Below are 21704 nucleotides of genomic sequence, written 5' to 3' on the forward strand. Positions count from 1 at the left end.
AAGTGTGGTAGAAATGCTCGCGTGTTGCTGCCATCCGTCCTTTGGCCTGCTAGCAGCCCTGTCAGGTAATCAGGCCGAGGGAGGAATCGCAGTGCGTATTCTCAGCGGCCCGGGACCAGGCTCGCAGCGCAACGCATTGAGCTACCGTCCGTCCTGCTTCTCAGCTGCCAATTTCATGCTCCGAGAAATAATCTTCCAGGCTGAATGGTGGATGCAGCTTGCAGCAGCTTGCAGCCGCAGCCGCAGCGAAAGTCTGGAGCTCCCCACCTCCTCGTTCATCAACCACGGCCTCGAATTTGGGTGGCGGAAAATATCCACCCAAGCACCCAAGGTCCTTGTACGTAACCTACCTGCAGTACGTATTAATTAGGTGATCAACGCCGTGCATCTCGGGGGACTGGAGCACGCTGTGAGCACAAGCTCACGCTCTCGCGATTTTTCAACTCCTGATTAATGGCAATTTGGACATGAGCATCCAGAAGGCTCTCCCGTCAATTCGCAGAGCCACAAGTGGCCCGCCTGGACCGCACTGAAAGAGGCAAACTTGGCAACGTGGCTTGGTGAGCGAGCAACAAGCGCCGGATGTCGGCCCTGGACGAACGACAAGTCAATGGACTGCCGAACGTCTGGCCATCGGTGACGATCGCTGGCGGTGAGTCGAGCTCAAAAAGGCATATACGTAGATAGGCGACCGACGAGCGACCACTCACCTTCTGTCTCAGCCACGACAGGCAGGCCAAAGCAGCTCACGCAGCTCACACGTGCAGATGTCGAGGAGCAGCTACCAAGACAGGCAGCTAGCGAACTGATTGCCATGTTGCGTGTGGGGGCAATCGATGGTTCCATCGAACTTTTTGACATTTCTGCGACGTGTACATGGATGGGCCTGTCCAGATAGTGACCGACCGACCAGGTGGCAGCGTGGCAGGTGATGGACAGACAGACTTGGGCAAGGTTACGTGCAGCACAAGTGCCGTCGCTGAGGTCTGCTGATGACGCCAAACTGCGTGGATTGCGTAGTAGCTGTCGCGGAATTTCAGGTGCTCGAGGGCTACTTGCGTAGAGCCTGTGGAGTTGCAATGTCACCACGTTGTCAAGCTCTCGAAAGATACAGCTGGCACCTGCTCTTATTCAAGATGGCCAAGATACCTGGTAGCCAAGGCGTCAGAACTTCAGAAGCTTGAAGGAAGGTACGGGGGAAAGGGGAGCCTGGTGCAATTCCACCTTTAGGTCACCACTATCAGTACCAGCTAGCGATAGTGTGATCTTCTGTTAGGAGCCTTGTACATTCACACGTCCACTCACATCAGGTCTTTTCCCCACTGCCCCATAAAAGCGTGAAGGGAAGGAGCAAAACTCGCAACGCGTACTCCTTCTTTTGGGGGGCTTAGCAACAAACATCGTCAATCGTCGCCCAACAGTTCACACCACTGGTGTCCTTCCATTGTATCCATCTCCATGCCGCGCAAGGCCAACCCAGGTCGGCCGAGGGCCGACCTCGAGTCGATCAAATCTGAGATCTTGGCCATGAACCCTGCCTTCAACACGCCAGGAACACTGCTTCCTGCTGTCAATGAACTGTTAGAGTCGCGTGGTAACCGCCCTATTGCAACGTGCACCCTCCGGCGCGCCCTGCAGCAATGGAACCTAGGCCACCGACCCAGGCTCTCCCGCACCATTCTGCAGCCATTCCGCCAAGAGATTGTTGACCTGCATATGGCTGGGCACTCCAACCGAGAAATACACAGAATCATGGAGCCCATAATCAAGCAACGAACTGGTCATCACGTTGGCAGACGCGGTCTAGAGATCCAGATCCGCGCGTGGGGCCTCGTGCGGATATCACGCCTGCCACAATGGGCTGATGAAGATGACCCCAAATCGGTGGCCATTGGCAATAGCAGCAGTCGACATCTCATCAAGGACGCCTCATTCTCCAAGGTACTCAATACTTGCGTGCAGCTCCGTGATAAGGCGCGCCTGCGCGTTGCCATCATCAATGATGAGCCTACTTTGCCCTTGGCTATCGTAGTTCACGACTCCCCGGGCGTATCAGACATGAAGGAATCCCAGAAGAAATTCGGCTTCTTAGCCAAGCGATTTCGTCTGCTGATATATGACCTCAGGGGCTCCGGTCGCAGTGATGACATGGGCCCTTTCACCCACCAACGTTGGCTCGTCGACATTGAGGAGTTGAGCCGCTGGGCTGGCGACTACCTTCATTTCACACTGGTTGGCGACGGCTACGGCGGCTGCATTGCCTTGCAATACGCCATTGCGTATCCCAAGCGTCTTTCTGCGCTCATCCTTCACGATACTTGGGTCCACGGTGTCCACGCCTCCATGGGGAATCTCAAAACGGTCCTGACGTACCAGGGCAAAGGCCCGAAACCAGACGTGGACCGCCAGCTCAGGCTCTGGTCTGGCTTTTGCGTAGACGAGGAAGACTTTGCCGCCGCTGTGTCAGAGATCAGACACATCTATAAGCCGCACATCACCCTTGCGTCCCGGCTCTTGCACCATGAGACGCACAACTTTGCGTACTCAATGAACATGCCTTACTACGACTTGAGGTCCTGGCTCAGGCAGATCCGGACGCCGACCTTGGCTGTGGCAAACAAAGCAAACGTAATGAATCCGGTCGAGGCGGGCATCGGTTTCAAGACAGGCATCGCCAACGCGCAACTGGTCATATGTGAGGACACTGAGCATGCCACGGCCCGCGACACATTGCAGAGTGCAGCGTGGGCTTTTCTTGCGAATATTGCAGGCCCAGAGCCACCACCACCTCCTCCTCCTCCCCCAGAGAGCGCCCCCGCCAATGGCATGCCAAAGCCTTCTGAACAACCACGCGAAACCATTACCATAGACGACGACGACGAAGAGGAAGAGAGCAGTGAACAAGATGAGTCAGATTCCGCGTCGGAGGATGAGTGACTGGCTCATCACTAAGCCAGGTCAGTTGGCAAATCTGCTAGTCCTGCAATGCCCTCTCGAAAGCCGCAGCTCGGACGAAACTCTAGTCATGCACTCAGGAGTAGAAAGAGCGCACTCCCCCAAGCCTCCCGCCAAAAGTTGCCACGTCTAGCACTTGCGGGTGCAACATGCATCAGTCAGCACGCTCTACTTACCTGGGCACTTGGCCGTCATCCCAGGCTGACGTGCGTCGGAGGCTTCCGGACCTCAACACCCGGCAAGAACAGGGCAAGAACAAATGAGAATGCTTCACCAGGAGCCCATCCCCACTGATGATCTATTGTGCGGAGGCTTTTTAATAGGCTCTATCATAGAGCTCGATGGTCTTCTTCCAACGACGCTCTCGGTCGGCTGGCTGCCCTGCGATCTCGTCGCTGATTACGTGCCGCCCTGTCGACGCTCTTTTTTCTGCAGACTCGATTAGGTGCAAAGCAGCGTCCTCAAGTCAGACGAGATGACGAACCCCTAGCGGCGTCCCTGAAAAGGCCTCCAGAGCGGTCTGTGTATGTAGAGGCCCGCACCACAGAGGTTCAGGCTTCGCCGTACAGAAATGTAACACATAGTATCCGGTGTATATATATGTATAAGTATGTACTCGTCAAATCTTGCTTTTCTTCGCAGGCAAGACCATCCCGTCCTGGTATCCGCTGGCAATATGCTTTCCTTCGGGACTCCAGAGTCTTGTCTCCTGCATGCAACGTCCCGCACTCACCCGAGGCCACCACATCTCCTGAACCCACCATCCGTCGCCTCTCATGACCGCCTCGTCGCCATTGACGTGAACAAAGAAGCTGTAGCTCAGCGTGGCCGTGGGGCCCAGGCTATATCCATAGCCGAGGTGGTTCCCGAGCATAATGAGCCCATTTCGATCGGACTCGTATGCGTGGCAGAGGATGTGTGCATTGATGTCGTCTTCAGGTACTGGCTTGTGTAGGCGGTACAACGTCAGCTGCCGTCGATCTGGAATATCTTTGCTGGCGTTGTACCCCGTCATGTCGACCTTGTACATGTCCAAGATGGGAAAGGACCCATGTCCCTTCATGGGGAACGTCTCGCGCACGATATCGATATCGGCTTGGGGAGAGGCCTCCCACTCATCCGCCGCCCTCGACTGCAAAATCTCGGCGAAGCGAACCTGTGGCGAGTCCCGCTCTTGCACCTCTGACGGCGTGTCTGTTGGCCTCTTGAAAGTCGTCAGGCTCGTAAAGGCCACTTCGTCGAGCGGCAGATCTGCTTCAGAAAGTGGGAAAGGACCCTCAGGCTTGCTAGATGGCTCGAAAGGTTGGCGTGCGACCACAAGCTGGGTAGAAAAAGACCGTCCCGTACTGATGTTTGACACATCATAAATAAACGGTCTGTCCTGGAGGCCTGGGCGGGAGAAGACGCCTTGTATAGACTAATTTGGGTCAGTTCAGAATTGGGCGACGCGCTCTACGATGAGACTCACGGAAATAGCAAGTTGGCTGGCGCTCTGTATAGACTTGTCCTCCTCGATCGCCTTGGCAGCTGCATACGATGCTTGGGCGTACACATGAGCCCCGTACGCACCCGGACCAAACTTCCTCGCGCGCTCTGGACTCCTTTGCGTATTCATGCTCCATCCCAAGTCCTGGCCTGGCCTCCAGGGCTGCTGGTGGCTGAAATATCGCTGTGCATCCTTCCCATTTGCGCTCGATATCCGCGTGAGCTGCATACATTCCTGGAAGGAGTGGCGCGTATAAGTCTCGCCCTCGTCAGCTTTGTCTGCCATTGTCTCGAATGCAATATGCGACCCTTTGAGTCCTGGCGTTTAGCAAACTCAATTTTTTGAAGTGATAGTTCTAGGAATACTAATCTTGGTGGACGCGACGAGATTCAATAGGAGGAGCAGTTGGACCTCGGCATTGCCAATACTGCTAGTACGTTAGCCGCAATGGTGGAGCGTATTTGGCCCCATGGGGTAGAATGACGCCGAGCTTGGACATCTTGCAACAGAGGCAAATGGCTGCGAAATTGTAGGTGTATGCTTTATGGTTGGTCGTGAAGATAAAAACTCAGTTGTCAAGGTTGCGATGAGACGGCGCGACAGTGTCTGATTTTAGAGAGGAATTGCCTGTCGTCTGTCAACAATCAGTCAAGCCCTCAAGATAGCACGTCAAGAGACCCTAATAAGTAACAAGTACAATGCCTAAAAACCAATAACAATCGCGTAAGTAATCGCGTTATGTATATTCCATCTACACAAAAGCGCGTGTCGCTATCGTTTCGCGAGACCAAGAGGGGCATAGGGTAGTACAGAACCTTCGTCTGATATACTTGGCTCCGCATGCAGGCGGTGTGTTGTAATTTGCGTAACCGGTAACGTCACTCACGATAGATAACACACCTATAAGGCTCCGGCCCCCTTTGATGTTATTTACGTAGAGAACCTTTACCGCGACTTCTCGATGTTTACTCCTCTCTCCTATCCACTGCTAACCCCTCCGCTTTATCGCCCGCGCTCCTGATTACGAGACCTACCTACCTTACCTACCCTCTTGATACTACGACCACACGATTTCACAACTAAACCTAGCAAATCGCGTGGAAATACTTAAGCTACGCTCATTAAGCCGCGGTAAGTAACACATGGACTCGCGCCCTGGCCCTTATACTAACATCACACCTAGCTTACTTCTTGTGGTTCTTAAACGTATCAAGCGGATCGCGAGTGCACGGCACTGAAGGCCTCACAAGCTAATCAAGCCACTACTAGGCCAACAACGTCACTGCGAGCTAAGGCCTAACGCGGACCCCCGGTGGTCGACATGTCTGAAACAGACGTTGGCGTCGACGAAACGACGAATGTCAACCGTGGCTCTGACGACCTTGACATCGACGCATTGAGACAGTACTTATCGGAGACAGTCGAGTTTCGCGTGAGCGAAGACGGCAACACGTATACCCATCCCGAGAGTATGCGAGGAGTGCCGGTCAACAAAATCAGCGAAGACTCTCCGTACTGGAATCCGCACTGGCGATCTCTGGACGCTTATATCGCCCGCGAAGGAGAAGAGGAGCGGCTTAAGGCCGAGTGGACAGCCCGCTTAGTAGAAGCGAAGAAGACCGTGCCTATCACCGTAGAGCAAAAGAGGCAGAGGAAGCTGATAGCCGACACTGCCAAGCGTCACTCCGACAACTGTTCAAAGCAGCACAAGATTGGCAAAATGTTCGGCCCTAATACCGTCGCCCACCCGAACCAAGTTACCAACAAGCGATACCTCCCGGACGATGGCCTGTGCGAGCAGGAGACGATGTACAGTCTTGCCCTTCGCCTGTACGACTTGGAGATCCTTTACCAACACGGCGAGCTTACTATGCAACCTTGGAATTTCCTCCGCTGGAGAATCGGACAAGCAGCTATCCGCCGAAGCCAACGGCAGCTCCCGAATGAACAGAGAAAGGCTGCCAAGAGGGTCATCACAAACATGATTGACAAGCACAACTCCGATGACAAGATGCTGCGCATGATGACAGCCTTTGCCTATCATCTCAAGCAACCATCGGGTAAGACTTTTGGTCGAACCAAAGAATCAAAGCCTTACTACAACAATGGCGTAAACCAGGTCCAAAAGAAGGTCAATGAACGCCAGGAGCGCGTTGCTTTCAAGGACCAGATCAATCGCCGCAGCCAGCAGACATACGACATGAACGTCGGCGGGTGCAAGGCACGGGATGAGCGCGCCAAAAAGTTACGTGAAGAGGCCGAACAGGCTACTCGGGAGAAAGAGCTCGAGCGGAAGAAGAAGAGGGTTCGATTAGCAGAACAGTCAACCTACGCCGGAATCAACGTGTACCGCCAGCAACGCAGCGGTCAAACTCAAGGCCATACTGCACCCAATGGGGGTCCTTGCGGGTCCTGATTGTGTTCATGTTGGACAACGTTTGCTATGTTCGCTCTGAGGGTTGAGTCTGAGCACAGGCTATTTGGCGTTTGGGAAGAAGCTGGGTCGAGATATTGGCAGCATTTGTTGCATTGCTACGAAGGCGTCAGCGGTCAGAACTTTGAGGCTGTATTTTGAAGCATGATACCCAAAATTGATTCATTGAGATTTATTGATGCGACAGACTGTTCACGCGAACAGCCGTGATACTTTCATGTGGCCTGGTGATGCCCCATAGCTCGGGAGCCCATGAGTCACGTGATTGCAAATGGGTTCCTTCATTGGTCAATTGACTTCCGAAGATGGATCCACGCTCCAACGTCGTGCCAGATGAGCCCATCTGCACAAATCCCTCGACAACATCATCTCCAACCGCATCACCACATTACCGACCCCCCGAACCCGACTCCACGATGTTCCTCCAGCGCACTGTCGCCGTCGCGGCTCGCCGCGCTCCTGTCGCCGCCCGTGTTGCTACCCGCAGCTTCACCACCTCCTTCATCCGCTGTATGTCGACTCCGAAAAAATCCTGGTTAGCCGAGCTTGGAATGGGAACATTGGGCTGACACGATGGATTACTTAGGCGAGGCCCCAAAGAACCCTGCCACGCCCAACGAGCAGGCCGCTGCTCTCGCCGGTACTGCCGACAAGAAGGTTGGCCACTACAAGGTCTTCAATGGTGCGTGACGCGCCCCGGATGGTTGGGCGATACTCGACCGAGCATGGGCTGACAAGGCATTGAACAGAGGTGAAGGGCGAGGAGGATCTTTTCGGTCCCGGTGCTGCCCCCGGCACTGTCCCCACCGATCTCGAGCAGGCTACCGGTCTCGAGCGTCTCGAGATTCTCGGAAAGATGGAGGGTGTTGACATTTTCGACATGCGCCCACTCGACGCCAGCCGCCTCGGCACGATGGAGGACCCCATCACCATCAAGTCTGCCGGCGACGAGCAGTTTGCCGGTTGCACCGGATTCCCCGCCGACTCCCACGGTGTCGCATGGCTGCGTGTATGTTTTTTTCTTCTTGCACAGGACCCTGCGACGATGACGCAGAGCTGACTGACTCAATAGGTGACCCGCGACCGCCCCGTCGAGCGTTGCCCCGAGTGCGGCAGCGTCTACAAGATGGAGTACATTGGCCCCCAGGACGACCACCACCATCACCACGACCACCACGATCCTGCTTATGAGGAGCCCAAGACCTTTGCCGACTACATCAAGCCTGAGTACCGCTACCGATAAGCGGATCGCTAGTTGAGGATCTGGAGTTTGATTGGGGTTGTACCAAAGAAGTAGCATGGAGAAGGGCAGCGATTCCCCGCCGGATGGGCTGTAGATTACGATGACTCGTTTCTTTTGTATTCCAACGTAAAACTACGTCGAAGCGTCATCTCCACGTGCGTGTTCCTGTGTCGTGACTGGCGCCCATTGCAACTGTGAACTAGATCTCAAGTCCCGTGCCACTATGTGCGCGGGTGATCCAGAGCCAGGACGTCGACAGCCGGTGTATAGTAGACCTGACGGCAACTGGTAGCCATGCTTAAATCTTCTGTGTGCTTCGATGTGCAAGGCACTGCTCGTGTAGGCCAGTAAAGCTCAGGCACACGCTCAGTCTTCATCATCAAAGCTGAGCTTGATTTTTTGTGCTTTCTTCTTGGGTTTCTTGGCTTTGGGCGCCTCATCTTGCTTGACCTTGTCCTTTGCCCCGTCCTTCTCGTCCTGTTCCGCAGGGCTCCCAGCGTCGCCGATGAGCCTTCCGACTTTGCGTTTCCGGCCTCCAATGGCAGCCTTGGCGGTCTCAGCATCTGTCTTTGCTTCCTTCACTTCATCCTTTTCAGGACCTTCCACAGTCGTTGGGTCGAGCGCCTCCCCTGGCTTCACCTGCCCTTCTTTATCAACCTCAACCGTCACAACATTGCCATTCTCATCGACGACGACTGGAACGTCTTCAGCGTCCTCGCTGTCCGAGCGCTTCTTCGCAGCACGTCTCTGTCCAGTTGTCTGAGGCTGGTCACTACCGCCAGTCTGTGATCGTAAGGCCTGTAGGAATGGCGGTAAAGACGTGTCGTACGATAAGTTTTTGCCTGTGATCTTTTGAGACATGGCGTGCTGAGGGTAGGCGCCCGACCTGCGGCGTGCGGACAAGTCTCTTGTTTGTGAAACGAACTTGAAGCTTGAAATCCGGGTCCATCGTGGTGACAGTATTTAGGGGCCGTTCATTGGTTGACGCACTATAATAGCGGATCCATTCTCTAAAACCAGCGTCTGCCAGATTCGGCACACTGCACGCGTGTAAACCTTGGCGTCGACTACCTACTTACGTACCTAACCCATCAACTGCTACTCCGTATTCGCAGCACATCAAGCAACAGAACAGCTCGAATCCCTACGCAGAGCATGCAACTACCTACGATTACGATACATTTTGTGTGCCCGTCGAGACATCTCAGCTGCCGGACCAATAGAATCGCCCAGAAGACTTCTCTTTGCCCCTTTTCGCTCTGGCAGCTCCACCAGCTTCCACATTATCAATTCAAGACCTGCCAGGTGACCAGGTCCACCTATTGGCCTGCTCCCATCCCGCCGGCATACGTACCTGACCCTCAATAAACGGGTCGATTGCGCTGATCGGTCCTCTTTTTTCCACTAAACCCTCCAAAGCGCACGATAAGCTGTCGCGGATTCTGCCATAGCTTGACGATTTGAAACAAGGTGCCTGACTCTTTCCACTGCCGACTCGCACCTCGTCCTACAGTACCTTCGCACAGGGCTAGACATCGACAGCCTGACCGATCGAAGGAGCCGAAACGATAACGACGAGCATACGGTGACCAGGGTACTTCATTCGCCGACAGCTCATCATCTGTTTCCAAGATATCGATCCTGAGCAATCCCGCTCCTGACGACAGAATATCGCGCGAAACTTTTGCTTGCCGACAGAGATCACAGCCTGCGACGGGCGCAGACCTACAAACAACAACCACAATTGGCCGACGAAGTTACACCTGCCGGGTGGCAGGACAGATCGCATCACCATGGAGCCAGTTAGGAGGGCCAGGGGTGCATCGACTCGCGCGATCCAGCTACCATCATTAGACGACGACAAGAGCAGTAGAAGCAAGAGCAAGACATTGTCGTCAAAGCTAGACTTTTTCAAGAAGCCCCTCAAACTACGGGGGAATTCATCGGTATCCGTACCAATGGGGGTGATAATCGTTTTTCCAACATTGGTTCTGGTCTTGATACTGGTGCTCTTCGTGATGCACCCTGGCTCTTCCTCGCAATCATTGATGCCCGCAGGGGCGTCTCCAGCCATCAGGTCAGTGCAGGAGAGATTCTTCGAAGCGAAGTGGCACTCACGCGCTCTAGGAAAATCAGCGAGAAGCACGACAAGGTCTTCGCGACGGGCTGCCTCGAACCAGACACTTCGCAACCTCGCGCCAATGCCGCCTTTGTCGTCCTTGCACGCAACAAGGAGCTTGACGGCGTCATTCAGTCGATCAAGTCCGTCGAGCGCCACTTCAATCGATGGTACCACTATCCGTACGTCTTCCTCAATGACGTCGAATTCAACGAGACATTCAAAGAAACGGTGGCGAAATATGCATCCTCGAACGTCGAATTCGGGGTGGTAGAACCGCATACATGGGGCTTCCCTGACTGGATCGACCCCAAGGTGGCCAAGGAGGGCATTGCGAAGCAAGGCGACGCAGCGGTCATGTACGGAGGGCTAGAGAGTTACCACGCAATGTGTCGTTTCTACTCCGGGTTCTTCTACAACCACCCGTTGCTGCAGAAGTATGAGTGGTACTGGCGCGTCGAGCCCGAGATTACATACTTCTGTGACATTACATAGTAGGTTTCTCGGCAAGCGCGCGGGTTTGGACTTGGCTAACCCGTCACAGCGATCCGTTCCTCAAAATGATTGAGGCCAACAAGACATATGGTTTCACAATTGCCGTCAAGGAGCTTCGCGAGACGGTTCCCAACATCTTTCGATATGCTTCGGCGTACAAGCGTCTCAACAACATCAAATCCCAAGGCATGTGGGAGATGTTTGTGGAACCCCAGCCGGAGGAGGAGTTGAAGGACGTTGAAAATGACAAGAACCCTCCACTCGCGGAAGAAATCCTGGAGAGTGACCACAGAAAGCACTCACATGAGAAGATTGACCCCGAAGCGATGGAGGGCGAAAAGTACAACATGTGCCACTTTTGGTCCAATTTTGAGATTGCGCGCCTCAGCTGGTTCCGCAGCAAGGAGTACAACGACTTTTTCGAGATGATGGACCGCAGCGGCGGCTTCTGGATGGAGAGAGTGAGTTACATGACCGGTGCCTGAATATAGTCAGCTACTAACAGATGCAGTGGGGAGATGCTCCCATTCATTCACTGGCCGCCGGCGTTCTGTTGTCACCGAAGGACATCCATTACTTCCGTGACTTTGGCTACCGACACACGACAATCCAGCACTGTCCGGCCAATGCGCCTGACGCCCAATTACCACGAGAACCGTATTTCGAAATGGCAGACCCTAATGAGAAGCGTCGCAAAGAAGAAGACGCGTACTGGGCCGATTATGACGAAGAGAGAGAAAACGGTGTCGGGTGTCGCTGCCGCTGCGATACCGACATTGTCGATGTGGAGGGCAAAGACGGCTCATGCCTTGCGGAGTGGGTGGATGTTGCGGGCGGCTGGGCCAGCCCATGATGATCTCTGTACATTGTTTGTCTTTGGGGCTACGTAATTAGAATTGGGGTTGGTTGGACGCTTTGCAAGAGACGGGAGACTCTCAAACGACGACGGCGGCAATAGGTGGCTTTCAGCGACCGGCGTTTTCACTTTGGCTGATTTTCCTTTTATGAGGCTATACCACATAGAGTTGGAAAAGTTTGGCATAGACATACAGAGGTTTACGAAACTGTAGTATTCTGGGTAAAGGGGTAGTTGATTGGAGTGCAGCTCGGCTCATGAAGAGTCTTTCTCGTTCGGCAATAGACTTGGAATTATTCGTCAATACTTTTGCACTCACTGGAAAATGACAAAGCAATAGAGATTGCAAAGCATAGCTGAACGTGATGATTGTACTACAATATCAACGGCGAACATCGCTGATGGGCATCTTGGTGTTGCGAGACATTGACGTGGGGCCCACGTGACCTCGCTCCTTGCTCCCCGAAAAAAGTTGGCCGTTGTCTCAACCGCCATCGCCAGCTCGCGTTTCACCGTTGAACGCCATTCGCGCATCCCCGATCAATCAGAATGGTGCCACGGCTACTGTCATCGAGCCTTGCGGCGCAATGCTGTCGAACGCCGTCGAACGCATCATCATTGTCGCCGCTGACCGCTCTCCTTGCGAACCTTTCTCTGCAGCCGTCGTCGCAGCAAACGCGCCAGGCTTCTGTCCTCAGTCGCCTCTCGAATAACCCCGGCGCCGTCAAGAAAAGGAAGCGTGTTGGTCGTGGTCCCTCTTCTGGACATGGAAAGACGTCAGGAAGGGGTCACAAGGGTCAGGGGCAGCACGGCAAGGTGAATCCATGGTTCCAAGGTGGTCAGACACCTTTGATTGTCCAGAAGGGTCGGCACGGATTCGACAACCTGTGAGTGGATTTTCTCTCGACTCTGTTCCCTCCTCCAATAGCGGAAAGCTAACTAGTCCACAGCCGTGCTCCTGTCATGTCCGAGGTCAACCTCGACAAACTTCAGAGCTGGATCGACCAAGGCCGCATCGACCCGACGAAACGAATCACACCAAAGGAGCTTATCGAGAGCCGCTTGGTGGGCAGCGTGCGGGACGGCATCAAGCTTCTTGCGCGAGGCAAGATGTCTCTCAAGCAGCCAATCGACATTGTCGCCTCCCGCGCGTCGGCCGGCGCCATTGAGGGCATTGAGCGCACGGGCGGCAAGGTCCTCACACGATACTACACGAAGCTTTCCATGCGACGACTACTATCCGGCGAGTCGGTACACACGGACCTGCCCCTGCCGCAGGGCAAGGAGTACGTGGAGAAGATTGTGGACGAGGCACGGAAGACGAGGTTCAGGTACCGTCTGCCTGACCCCACAAGCCGTGAGGATATCGAGTACTACCGTGATCCGGCGCACAGGGGCTACCTGAGCCACCAGCTCAAGGAGGGCGAGTCGCCTTCGCTCTACTTCAGGGTCCCGAGCAAGGAGAAGGTGAAGAAGGTCGAGACTGAGGAGGTGAAGAAGCCCAAGGAGGAGTCGATGTGGTGAGGGTAGAACACAGGGTGTATAGTATGTACTATTGTATATTACAGCGTCCTAGCGGCAATTGCCGTGCTTTTCTAAGCAACGAGGCCCTATCCTGTCGTTGAGGTGCGATTGAGCTACCCTGTTGGTCTCGGAGAGCCAGGCGTCGATTCTCCACCCTCCCGTCCACTTGGCATGCGCGGCGGGAAACCCCCCCATCCAGATTCCAGCCTCGTCCGTCCTCCATTGCTAGATAACCTCACTACCTATCCTCTGTCCGACTGACTTGACGCTGCTCTGGTGGTTGTAGTCTCCGACCTGGGCTGACCACGATTGGTCTTTTTTGCGGTGCAATTGCTGTGCTTCTTTGCTCGACCAACGGTTACATCTCCTTCCCGCGACTGCGATTCGCGCACGTTCCCAGGTACACAGCGTCATCGTCATCGCCTCGCTCGATTCCTCCCACACGATCCGACCATCACCATTCTCAACAGGCAACGGCCGTTCAGATATAAGGTCTTCCTAAACCGATAATTGCAATGTCACTTTTTGGAACATCGCCGCCAGGCGGCGACGAGCCCTCCGTCTCCACGCCACGCAAGAACCGCGGCGGCGCCTCTGGCTTGTTCGACGATGAACCGTCGCAAAAGACCTCGTCGAGCAGTCTCTTTGCTGATGATACCAATGAGGGCGACGACTCGCCTTGGTCAATGCCCACGCCACGGAAGCAGCAGTCTCGCGCCGAGATGATCCGAAACCTGCTTCCCTCTGGTGATGTGCCGGAGAGCTACATCGAGACATTCGACACCGTGGTCGCAGGAGGACACAGTGTCGGCGCAGACGGCATAGCAAGCATCTTTGCTGCCGCAAGGCTGCCGGATCAAGCGACGCAAAGTCGCATCGTGTCCGTGGTTGCGCCCGATGCGCGCACCGACGACCTGAGTCTTAGTCGCAACGAGTTCAACGTGCTGTTGGCGTTGATTGGTCTCGCGCAAGAGGGAGAGGTCATCAGCTTGGACGGCGTGGATGAGCGAAGAAGAAGTAAGTCATCTTTTGCTGATTCCCTCCGACGAGTCTCGAGATGAGGCTGCCTGTGATCATCGCTGCCAAGACCTCTAATCAATTGGTTCCCGCTATCTCAGGTCATTGTGGAGACCTTGACTTCTCTAGATGGACCGACCTCATGCAGCGTCACCTTTGGCTAACACCTTTATCCAACAGACCTACCAAGGCCCAAGCTCGCTGGTTTGACCGCAGAGCCAGTCCTCCCGCCTGTTGCTGAGCTCGCCGCCAAACCTCCCCAGACCCCGACCAAGGATACTGCGTCCTCACCGCCGTCGCGTGGCAACCAACAGCAACAGCAGCCCTCGCATCACTCGTCGAACTCGCAGTCGCGCCTGCTTCGTCCCACCATGGACGATCCTGAGATCGATCCATGGAACACCCCAGACATGCACAAGAATCACAATCATGCCAAAACGAACGGCGCCGAGACACGCAGCGGCTCAAATGGGTTCGACGATGATCCCTCGCCGTTGATAGCCGGACGAACTATTAGCCAGCACACGGTCGAAACAATGGGCGCGAGGTCCCACGGTGCACAGCAGAGCAGCGCCAGTGGGAACACCCCTGCTTCTGGTGGTGGTGGTGGTTCCGCCGGTGGCTGGGGAGGGTACTTTGACGGCTCCGGTGCTGGCGCTGGAGCCAACTTGGGGCATGGTTATGGTGGCCAGGAGCAGCACGCCAGTCCCTTCGGCGGTGCTACAGGTGGTATCGGGGCTGAAGGGGCGAGCGGTATGCCGCGTAACAATCCGCTGGCGCCACCGAGGGTGTCTGTCGGTCGACAGGGCGCTGGACCCGAGGAGGCTATCTTGGTGACGTTGATGCCAGAGAAAGAGGGCTTATTCATGTTCCAGCACCACAACTACGAGGTGACAAGCCAAAGGAGAGGCAGCAAGGTCGTCAGGCGTTATAGCGACTTTGTGTGGTTGCTCGATTGTCTGCATAAACGCTACGCATTCCGGGTCCTCCCACTGCTGCCTCCCAAGCGAGTTGCCGTCAACGGCAACCATTTGTCCAATGACAACTCATTCATTGAGAAGAGACGGCGAGGGCTGGCCAGATTTCTCAATGCGCTGGTCAGACACCCAATTTTGAACCAAGAACAGCTTGTGGTCATGTTCTTGACAGTACCAACAGTAAGATCACCCGTCTCAGTGCGCACGCTCTTCGCTAAACTGACAAGCATCAGGAACTGTCCGTCTGGCGCAAGCAGGCAAGCATCTCTGTGCAGGACGAGTTCCAGGAGCGTGCATTGCCCCCCGGCCTGGAGGAATCGCTGCCTCAGGGACTCGAGGAACTGTTTAGCCGAGTCAAAGCTGGTGTCAAGCGCTCGGCTGAGCTCTACATCAACATATGCAACATCATGGACCGTTTAGTCAAGAGGCAAGAGGGTGTCGCTGCGGATCACGGCCGGGTATCATCGCTCCTAGCGAGCCTAACAGAAACCTCTGCCGATACCTATGCCACGGACACCAACGAGATCCCTCTGCTGAACGACGGCCTCACTGCGATGAGCAAGCACCTCCAAACTGCACAGACCTTGATCGTGGACGAGAGCAAGGGCTGGGAAGAGGGTGTGCTCGAGGACTTGAAGCGGCAACGTGATGCCTTGGTGAGCGTGCGCGAGATGTTTGAACGACGAGAGCGGCTGGACAAGGACAACATCCCTTATTTGGAGAGACGGATCCAATCCAATGAGACCAAGTTGGCCAGCCTGCGATCCAAGCCCGACGGCACAATCAAGGCTGGCGAGGTGGAGCGCGTGGCGGAGAGCATTATCAAGGTACGTGATTAGGAGCGAGAGCTTTGGACAAGCACTAACAGCCCGATAGGATAAAGAATCCATCGTGCAGCAGCACAACCGAAGCATCTTCATCAAGGAGTGTCTCCGCGACGAGCTCATCACCTTCCAGTCGAGCCAGTACCACGTCAGCCGCTGGAACCAGGATTGGGCGGGCGAGCGCGTCAAGTACGCCGAGATGCTCGCAGACAACTGGCGCCGGCTATTGGATGAGCTTGAGGGTATGCCTCTGGGAGACTAGAGTCCACCTGCGTGCCCTGCCGAGGTTAGCAAGTGCTTTCGACTAGGGAGATGAGGTGCGTGCGAAGAGGGCGCACCGCAGTGGGTGGCAGTTGTTGACGGGGACGAGATCGACGCCTGCCTGGCGGAGTGGCTTGATGGGTCCAGAAACTTGCGCATTGTTTATATCATATAGCTGGGGGAAGTTTGACTGTGTATATCGAGTGTGGAAGGGCTGATACCCCTTGTACTTCATACTAGACTGCCGCTACATTTGCAGGAGTCGCGTTTCTATTTCACTCTGGTTGTTTTGCGCAAAGACCTACACTGGGTGTGGACCAACAATATCTCTATTCTTAAAAGGCAGCGTGCCTTGTGTGGTTGCCTCCTCGCTGTCTAGTCCTGGATCTCCCCAGCCTCCCTTTTCAGATGGAACGCATCCAACAGCGTCTTCTTCATCCGCGTCGTCGTGATCGGGATCTCCTCTCCATCTTCCTCCCGCCTCTCCTCCTCGATCTCCTTCTGTGACGCCCAGATCCAGCGCGCATGCTCATTCGGATCATTGGTCACATCATCCGTGTCTTCCACCTCCACCTCGAAGGCGAGCCGCCAGAAGATGTGCGTCCCTGTCCGGTTCGTAAAGGGGTCGCCAGAGCCGATCTGTCTGACGATCCGCTTCGCCTTCAACCCGGCCTCCTCGTACAGCTCCCGCGCGCAGCCCTGTAGAATGGTCTCGTCCCCCGGGTCGATGGCACCGCCGGCGGGTTCCCATCGGCCAGGCATCGAGTCGTGGGCTGCGCGTTGGAGGAGGAGGGCCTTGGTGCCCGAGGCATTGAAGACGACAGCCGACGCGTGAAGGCCGTGGAAACGCTTGTCGTTGGTCGCGAGCCACTGCCTCATGGGCACCGCGTATTGGCGCAGACCATCTGATGAGGTGAAGCTGTAGGTGATTGGTGGGCGGATGAGCGCTCCAGGAGGCGGTGCTACTCCTGGTGGATGAGACATTTAATGCGATTCCAGTATGAGGTTCCGGTGATGTGGTAGCGTTTTTATGCGAGAGATGAGCTGGGTGTCAAGTGAGCGTGGCCTTCCCTTTTGTAAAGATTCAAGTATAGGATGGGCGAGGAGAATGATGACGGTGGTGACCTGCTCAAGTTGACGAGAGTTGAGTCACGACTCATCATTCAAGGGAGATCCGCCCGCTCGCAGCACGTCGTCAGACGATCACGACCACAAGCCAATGACAGATGGTGCAATGTTGAAGCCTTGGAGAAGAGACAGTACGGATCGCGAGCTGAAAAATGTTCATTCACACAATCTGGGCGCCTAGTCACTCGGACAGGCAGCACTCCATGCTGCTATCACAAATGCGTCGAACCGTGATTGTCAAAGGCTGGCTATGACACGACTACATACATAGATTACTTATACATCCATCGAATCCTAATAAATCCGCTCAGAATAAAAGCCCAAAGGTGACACTAAGTCGTTGTCGTAGAAGCTGGTACACTAGCAAACGCCAAAGCTCCTCGCCGAATTCTTGCGCATCTGCTTGCTAGTCTGGATGTATTTCGAGGCGTACATGTTTAAATCGACATATTTACAACCGATCGCTCTGCGCGCGCTTTCGCATACGCTGCCTGCGTCTCGAGGCACTGGGCAGTCAGGTTGGTCACAGGCCACACCGCTGAGCGATTGAGTGTGTACGCGGTAACGCGTAGGATCTTGGCCGCGAAACCGTGATGACCGTCGGCCGTGATGTTCGGTCCGTTTGTGCCGTTCCCGGCCTCGAGACTCATCTTCATCTCGACAGAGGACAGGAGCTCCTCGACCTTCTTGAGCAATTTGATGTCCTCTTCTTCGAGCAGCATGAGCGCAGGCATCTGCGCAAAATCCACTTCGTCGTGGCCAAGAATGCCCAAATAGCCTCCGACTCGATCTTGAAGAGATGCAACCCACTCGGCAAGAACTTGCGCGCAGTCAAAGGCGCACATGGCGGACTGGAGAGACAGCTCCCGATTCTCGGAAAATGTCAAGTTGAGCTTGTCGGACATGGACAGTGAGCCGGCGGCAAAGAACGCAGCCTTGCGCAAGTGCTTCTCGCGTCGGCTCGGGTTGGTGGAAGAGTTGTTGGATTCCATGCCATCCGTCGCCCCAGGACCGGTGGCTGTCGGGCTGAGATCCTCAGATGCCGCATCCGACTTATCGACGCCGGCGTTTTCAGTGATTTCCATGCCTTTTGAGATCTCCATGGCCATTCCATCGTAGTCGCGCTGCCAAAATCTCTCCTTGGATCTGGACATGTTCACAAACAGCCGAATGTAAGCCAGGTCCAGCATCGGGATGCAGTCGGCAGATAGCGGCCCCAAGCCAAAGGGGTTCGGCCGCTCCAGACGATGCTTGGGATTGTTCGCCCAAGCGGCCTGCCAGGCCTTGAGCGCAGGTTCGATATGACGATGCATCTTTTCGGTCTCCTCGTTCGTCCAGATTTTGTTGTGATGCCTCTGGCGAGTCTCCCAGATATAATTGTGCAGGGCGTTGATTAGTATAAGGCAACCGAAAGTGCTTGGGGTCAGGTCTGTCTTGGGCAGCTCCTCGGTATCGGACGCAAGCCCAAATCCACTGGCAGGCCTCAGCATGTGCTGTCGCTCGTTGGTACGCAGCAGTTCGCCAAGGGCATCGTGGAAAGTCATGCGGTTGTGGTCCGCGGCGCTGATGCCGCCCATCGCAGCGAAAGCAGTGCTCGACTCGGCCGAATAGAACTCCTCATCGGAAGGTAAATCCAAGAAGACTTCGGAATTCGTCAAGGCTGGCGTGTGGTTGTATGCGGAAACCAAGAGGCTCGACATGATGAAGACAGCGTACAGTGTCCTTTTGCGTTCCTCCATTGTCTTCCATCGAAGCCATTCGAGTTGCTCCGCTTGTTCGGTCATCCTCTTCCAGCTGCCATCGTCGTCCATGGTGCTGTACTGCGGCTCAGTCCGGCCCACGCGGACCGGTCGCATGAGATCCGAAGCCTGCGCCAGGCTCACCAAGGCTGCGCAATGAGTGGACGCAATGTCTCCGGCAGTCTTGTCACCACAGTTGTGGCCATATACAACGTTTAACAGCATAGCTTGTACCAGCCATACCGGCGTGTGGGTCGCTTGTTCGTGGTGGTGGCCGAGCTCCGGACCCAGCGTGCTCCGTCGCACGTCAGCTTTGCGGACATCAGTCTTGCGTCGTTCCTCGAGGTAGTAGAAAATCATCTTCTTGGCCATCTCGAAAAGTTCGCGAGACGTACTGAGCTCGCGCTCGTACAGGGCACCGATCGCGGCCATGGATAGTATGAGACAGCCACTGCCGCCTATGCCGCTCATACCACCATGGTGAGACGAATTTGGATCAAAAGAAAGTGTGGGTATGTGTATAAAGGGCATGTGTGGATGAAAGTAGGTGAGATAGGCCCCAACATAGCGTTGCAAGTCCTGAACATTGGGCACGGAATTCGCTTGACCAGACTGGGTACCGGGTGACTGGGGCAGGCCATGTGAACTGCTGAAGGAAAGTTTACGACTGCTGTAGGGAAGACACTGGGACAGGGCGTTCACAATGGTGTTCCGGGTGGCATCAGAGATGGTAGTCACGGGGGATGCGCCGTGATTGCCACCACTGAAGGAGGATGGGGTCTCCGGTTCGAGACCGAAGCCTAGGGTCTGATTAATGTTTTGCGTGGTAAAACCAGGCACACCAGAAGGGCTCAACGAGCTCATGGACGGGGGAGGCGTAGACAAGTACGGGTCATTGGTGGTCTTTTGAGTAGCTGGCTGAGGGGACATGGGTGCCCCGTATAGTAGATCCGGGAAGACGTTATTGCAATCCATCGAAAACTGATTCAGCGGGAATTGAGGAGGGCCCATCGTTCCGTGGTTCCACGTGTGGTTCGCTTCGTTTGCCTGCGCCAGAGCACCGTTGTTGTTCGACCTTGACCCATCGAGCATCAAATCGCTCAACCCACTTTGACTTGTCGAACTGATTGCCGATGGACTCGACTCATCCACTACCTTTTCATTTTGCAACGTCATTGTGTTTTCGAATCCTGCCAGCCAAGCGAAGTCGTCGTCGGGGCCACCCTGTGTCGGGTACATCTCGGGCATCGGAGCACCAAAGTCGGCCATGGGACCCATTGCCAAGGATGGCGGAGAGTCGCTGTAGTGCAACGCGTTCGGGTTGACCGTGTTGGCCGATATGGCCCCAAACATGAACGAATCCATGTCGAACTCGTTGAGTGCCAACGCGGGTGCTGTGCGGAGGCCACCGTTGTTGAAGTCACCCATCCCGTGAGCCGTCTCAATTTTCAGACCATGCGGCGTGCCCCTTTGACCCATAGCAGCGGCCATGCCTCCGAATGTCTGATCGAACCCGTGCCCATTGATGGGCAGGCCAATGAGGCTGGCGTGGCGGTTGTGACCATGATGCGGCTGAGGAACGCGGGGAGGGGCCACAGCCGAATTGGCAGCATTGATCATGTGCATCGCAGTCTGATCGACATGACTTATTGTGTTGGCCCTGGGCCTCATGGAAGCGCCCGAGTTGTTGTTACCGCCGCCATTCGCATTAGCAGCAGCGTTGGCCACACTGTTCTTGCGGGCTCGGCTCTGGGCAGGAGTGCCGCTGGTCGACTCGCGGCGGTTGCGAGGCCTCGAAGATGGGGTCGATGACTGGTGCAGCTTCTGCTGGTGACGAAGCAGCAGATCGCGGCGAGCGAAGCATCGTGCACACTCGGGACACTCAAACGGCTTCTCTTTGGTGTGAGATCGCTCGTGGCGCTTCAAGTGTTCCAATCGTGCGAAGGATCGGGTGCAAGTCGCGCAAACGTGGGGACGGGGCTTGTCGGTCTTGGGCGGAGGAAAGTTTGGCGTCTTTGTCGCATTGACGGCGGCGGCGGTGGGTACTATTCTGAAGTTAGTTTTTGTTTGATGCAGCCGCCACGTGAAGAAAGCATGGAGGCTGGTTTGAGTTTCTTGGAGGGGATAAGTAGCTCACCGGTTTCCTCGGGCGCAGTGTTGTTATTGGCATTTTCAGCTGTAGCAGACAAAGCGAGGGAGCCGGACATGGTGGAGGAGCGCGAGACTCTGGGGCCAGAATCGTTCATCACCATGACAAGCGGGTGACCAAGGTTTCGGGATTCAAACAAATGCAGGAGCAGATGAATGGGAGACGAATGCCGGACAAGTAACCTTGCTGCGCGGAACTGCGGCTTGCAGAGTACCAAGATCAGGCGTGATGAATGGTCGCGATTAGACGTTTCGTCGTCGCGGGGCAGTGCGGCCGAGGCGCTTTCAGTGGACGTCCGACAAGGCGATGACGTGCTGAAATCGAGCAGGTTTGTAGGTCTTGACGAGTCTGCAGATCCAGTCGGAGGAAGCCAAAAGAAAATATGCTCAAAAGGATACGAGACTGGCGCGCAAAGCCGGTGGCCTAGGGCTTTTGGCGTAAAGTATGCGATGTGAGTAGTAATGAAGTAATTAGGCCGGCGCTGAGGCGGATGGCAG

The 21704-nt window shown here is 55.2% G+C and overlaps 8 protein-coding genes across 8 annotated transcripts; 4 read left to right on the forward strand and 4 right to left on the reverse strand.

Moving 5' to 3' along the window:
* Positions 1-1752: 1752 nt before the first annotated feature.
* Positions 1753-2937, forward strand: F5Z01DRAFT_628785 (Alpha/Beta hydrolase protein; the record flags this gene model as incomplete). The annotated part of the gene is made up of 1 exon (XM_046261623.1): positions 1753-2937. One exon carries the CDS (start codon positions 1753-1755, stop codon positions 2935-2937), a length of 1185 nt encoding a protein of 394 aa, XP_046114652.1.
* Positions 2938-3574: 637 nt separating this feature from the next.
* Positions 3575-4669, reverse strand: F5Z01DRAFT_628800 (thioesterase-like superfamily-domain-containing protein; the record flags this gene model as incomplete). Its single annotated transcript, XM_046261625.1, has 2 exons — positions 3575-4372; positions 4424-4669. 2 exons carry the CDS (start codon positions 4667-4669, stop codon positions 3575-3577), a joined length of 1044 nt encoding a protein of 347 aa, XP_046114653.1.
* A 1093-nt stretch (positions 4670-5762) lies between these two features.
* F5Z01DRAFT_628863 (subunit IV of cytochrome c oxidase) lies at positions 5763-8118 on the forward strand (the record flags this gene model as incomplete). The annotated part of the gene is made up of 7 exons (XM_046261628.1): positions 5763-6560; positions 6633-6850; positions 6917-7007; positions 7181-7385; positions 7462-7557; positions 7625-7884; positions 7948-8118. The coding sequence occupies 7 exons, from the start codon at positions 5763-5765 to the stop codon at positions 8116-8118; spliced, it is 1839 nt and encodes a 612-aa protein (XP_046114654.1).
* A 157-nt stretch (positions 8119-8275) lies between these two features.
* On the reverse strand, positions 8276-9214 carry F5Z01DRAFT_346636 (uncharacterized protein). Its single transcript, XM_046259237.1, has one exon. It carries the CDS (start codon positions 8977-8979, stop codon positions 8485-8487), a length of 495 nt encoding a protein of 164 aa, XP_046114655.1. The 5' UTR covers positions 8980-9214; the 3' UTR covers positions 8276-8484.
* A 485-nt stretch (positions 9215-9699) lies between these two features.
* On the forward strand, positions 9700-11861 carry F5Z01DRAFT_346663 (alpha-mannosyltransferase). The gene is made up of 4 exons (XM_046259238.1): positions 9700-10195; positions 10246-10731; positions 10782-11193; positions 11244-11861. The coding sequence occupies exons 1-4, from the start codon at positions 9912-9914 to the stop codon at positions 11583-11585; spliced, it is 1524 nt and encodes a 507-aa protein (XP_046114656.1). The 5' UTR covers positions 9700-9911; the 3' UTR covers positions 11586-11861.
* A 276-nt stretch (positions 11862-12137) lies between these two features.
* On the forward strand, positions 12138-16192 carry F5Z01DRAFT_683715 (uncharacterized protein; the record flags this gene model as incomplete). The annotated part of the gene is made up of 7 exons (XM_046265873.1): positions 12138-12475; positions 12539-13079; positions 13226-13232; positions 13605-14129; positions 14310-15286; positions 15340-15933; positions 15983-16192. 7 exons carry the CDS (start codon positions 12138-12140, stop codon positions 16190-16192), a joined length of 3192 nt encoding a protein of 1063 aa, XP_046114657.1.
* A 187-nt stretch (positions 16193-16379) lies between these two features.
* On the reverse strand, positions 16380-17544 carry F5Z01DRAFT_346969 (NUDIX hydrolase domain-like protein). Its single transcript, XM_046259239.1, has one exon. The coding sequence runs from the start codon at positions 17173-17175 to the stop codon at positions 16567-16569; it is 609 nt and encodes a 202-aa protein (XP_046114658.1). The 5' UTR covers positions 17176-17544; the 3' UTR covers positions 16380-16566.
* Positions 17545-17756: 212 nt separating this feature from the next.
* On the reverse strand, positions 17757-21265 carry F5Z01DRAFT_639973 (uncharacterized protein; the record flags this gene model as incomplete). The annotated part of the gene is made up of 2 exons (XM_046262484.1): positions 17757-21103; positions 21196-21265. 2 exons carry the CDS (start codon positions 21263-21265, stop codon positions 17757-17759), a joined length of 3417 nt encoding a protein of 1138 aa, XP_046114659.1.
* Positions 21266-21704: the final 439 nt, after the last annotated feature.

The sequence above is a fragment of the Emericellopsis atlantica genome, assembly GCF_019669845.1.
Source record: "Emericellopsis atlantica unplaced genomic scaffold F5Z01scaffold_33, whole genome shotgun sequence".
Taxonomy (NCBI): Eukaryota; Fungi; Ascomycota; class Sordariomycetes; order Hypocreales; family Bionectriaceae; genus Emericellopsis; species Emericellopsis atlantica.

What these genes read in the sequence shown, in the direction of transcription:
- F5Z01DRAFT_346636 (XM_046259237.1), bottom strand. Translation starts at nt 8,979, where the DNA reads ATGTCTCAAAAGATCACAGGCAAAAACTTATCGTACGACACGTCTTTA.
- F5Z01DRAFT_346663 (XM_046259238.1), top strand. Translation starts at nt 9,912, where the DNA reads ATGGAGCCAGTTAGGAGGGCCAGGGGTGCATCGACTCGCGCGATCCAG. An exon ending in GGGGCGTCTCCAGCCATCAG is followed by an intron (nt 10,196 to 10,245) that starts GTCAGTGCAGGA and finishes CACGCGCTCTAG; the next exon opens with GAAAATCAGCGAGAAGCACG. An exon ending in TACTTCTGTGACATTACATA is followed by an intron (nt 10,732 to 10,781) that starts GTAGGTTTCTCG and finishes AACCCGTCACAG; the next exon opens with CGATCCGTTCCTCAAAATGA.
- F5Z01DRAFT_346969 (XM_046259239.1), bottom strand. Translation starts at nt 17,175, where the DNA reads ATGTCTCATCCACCAGGAGTAGCACCGCCTCCTGGAGCGCTCATCCGC.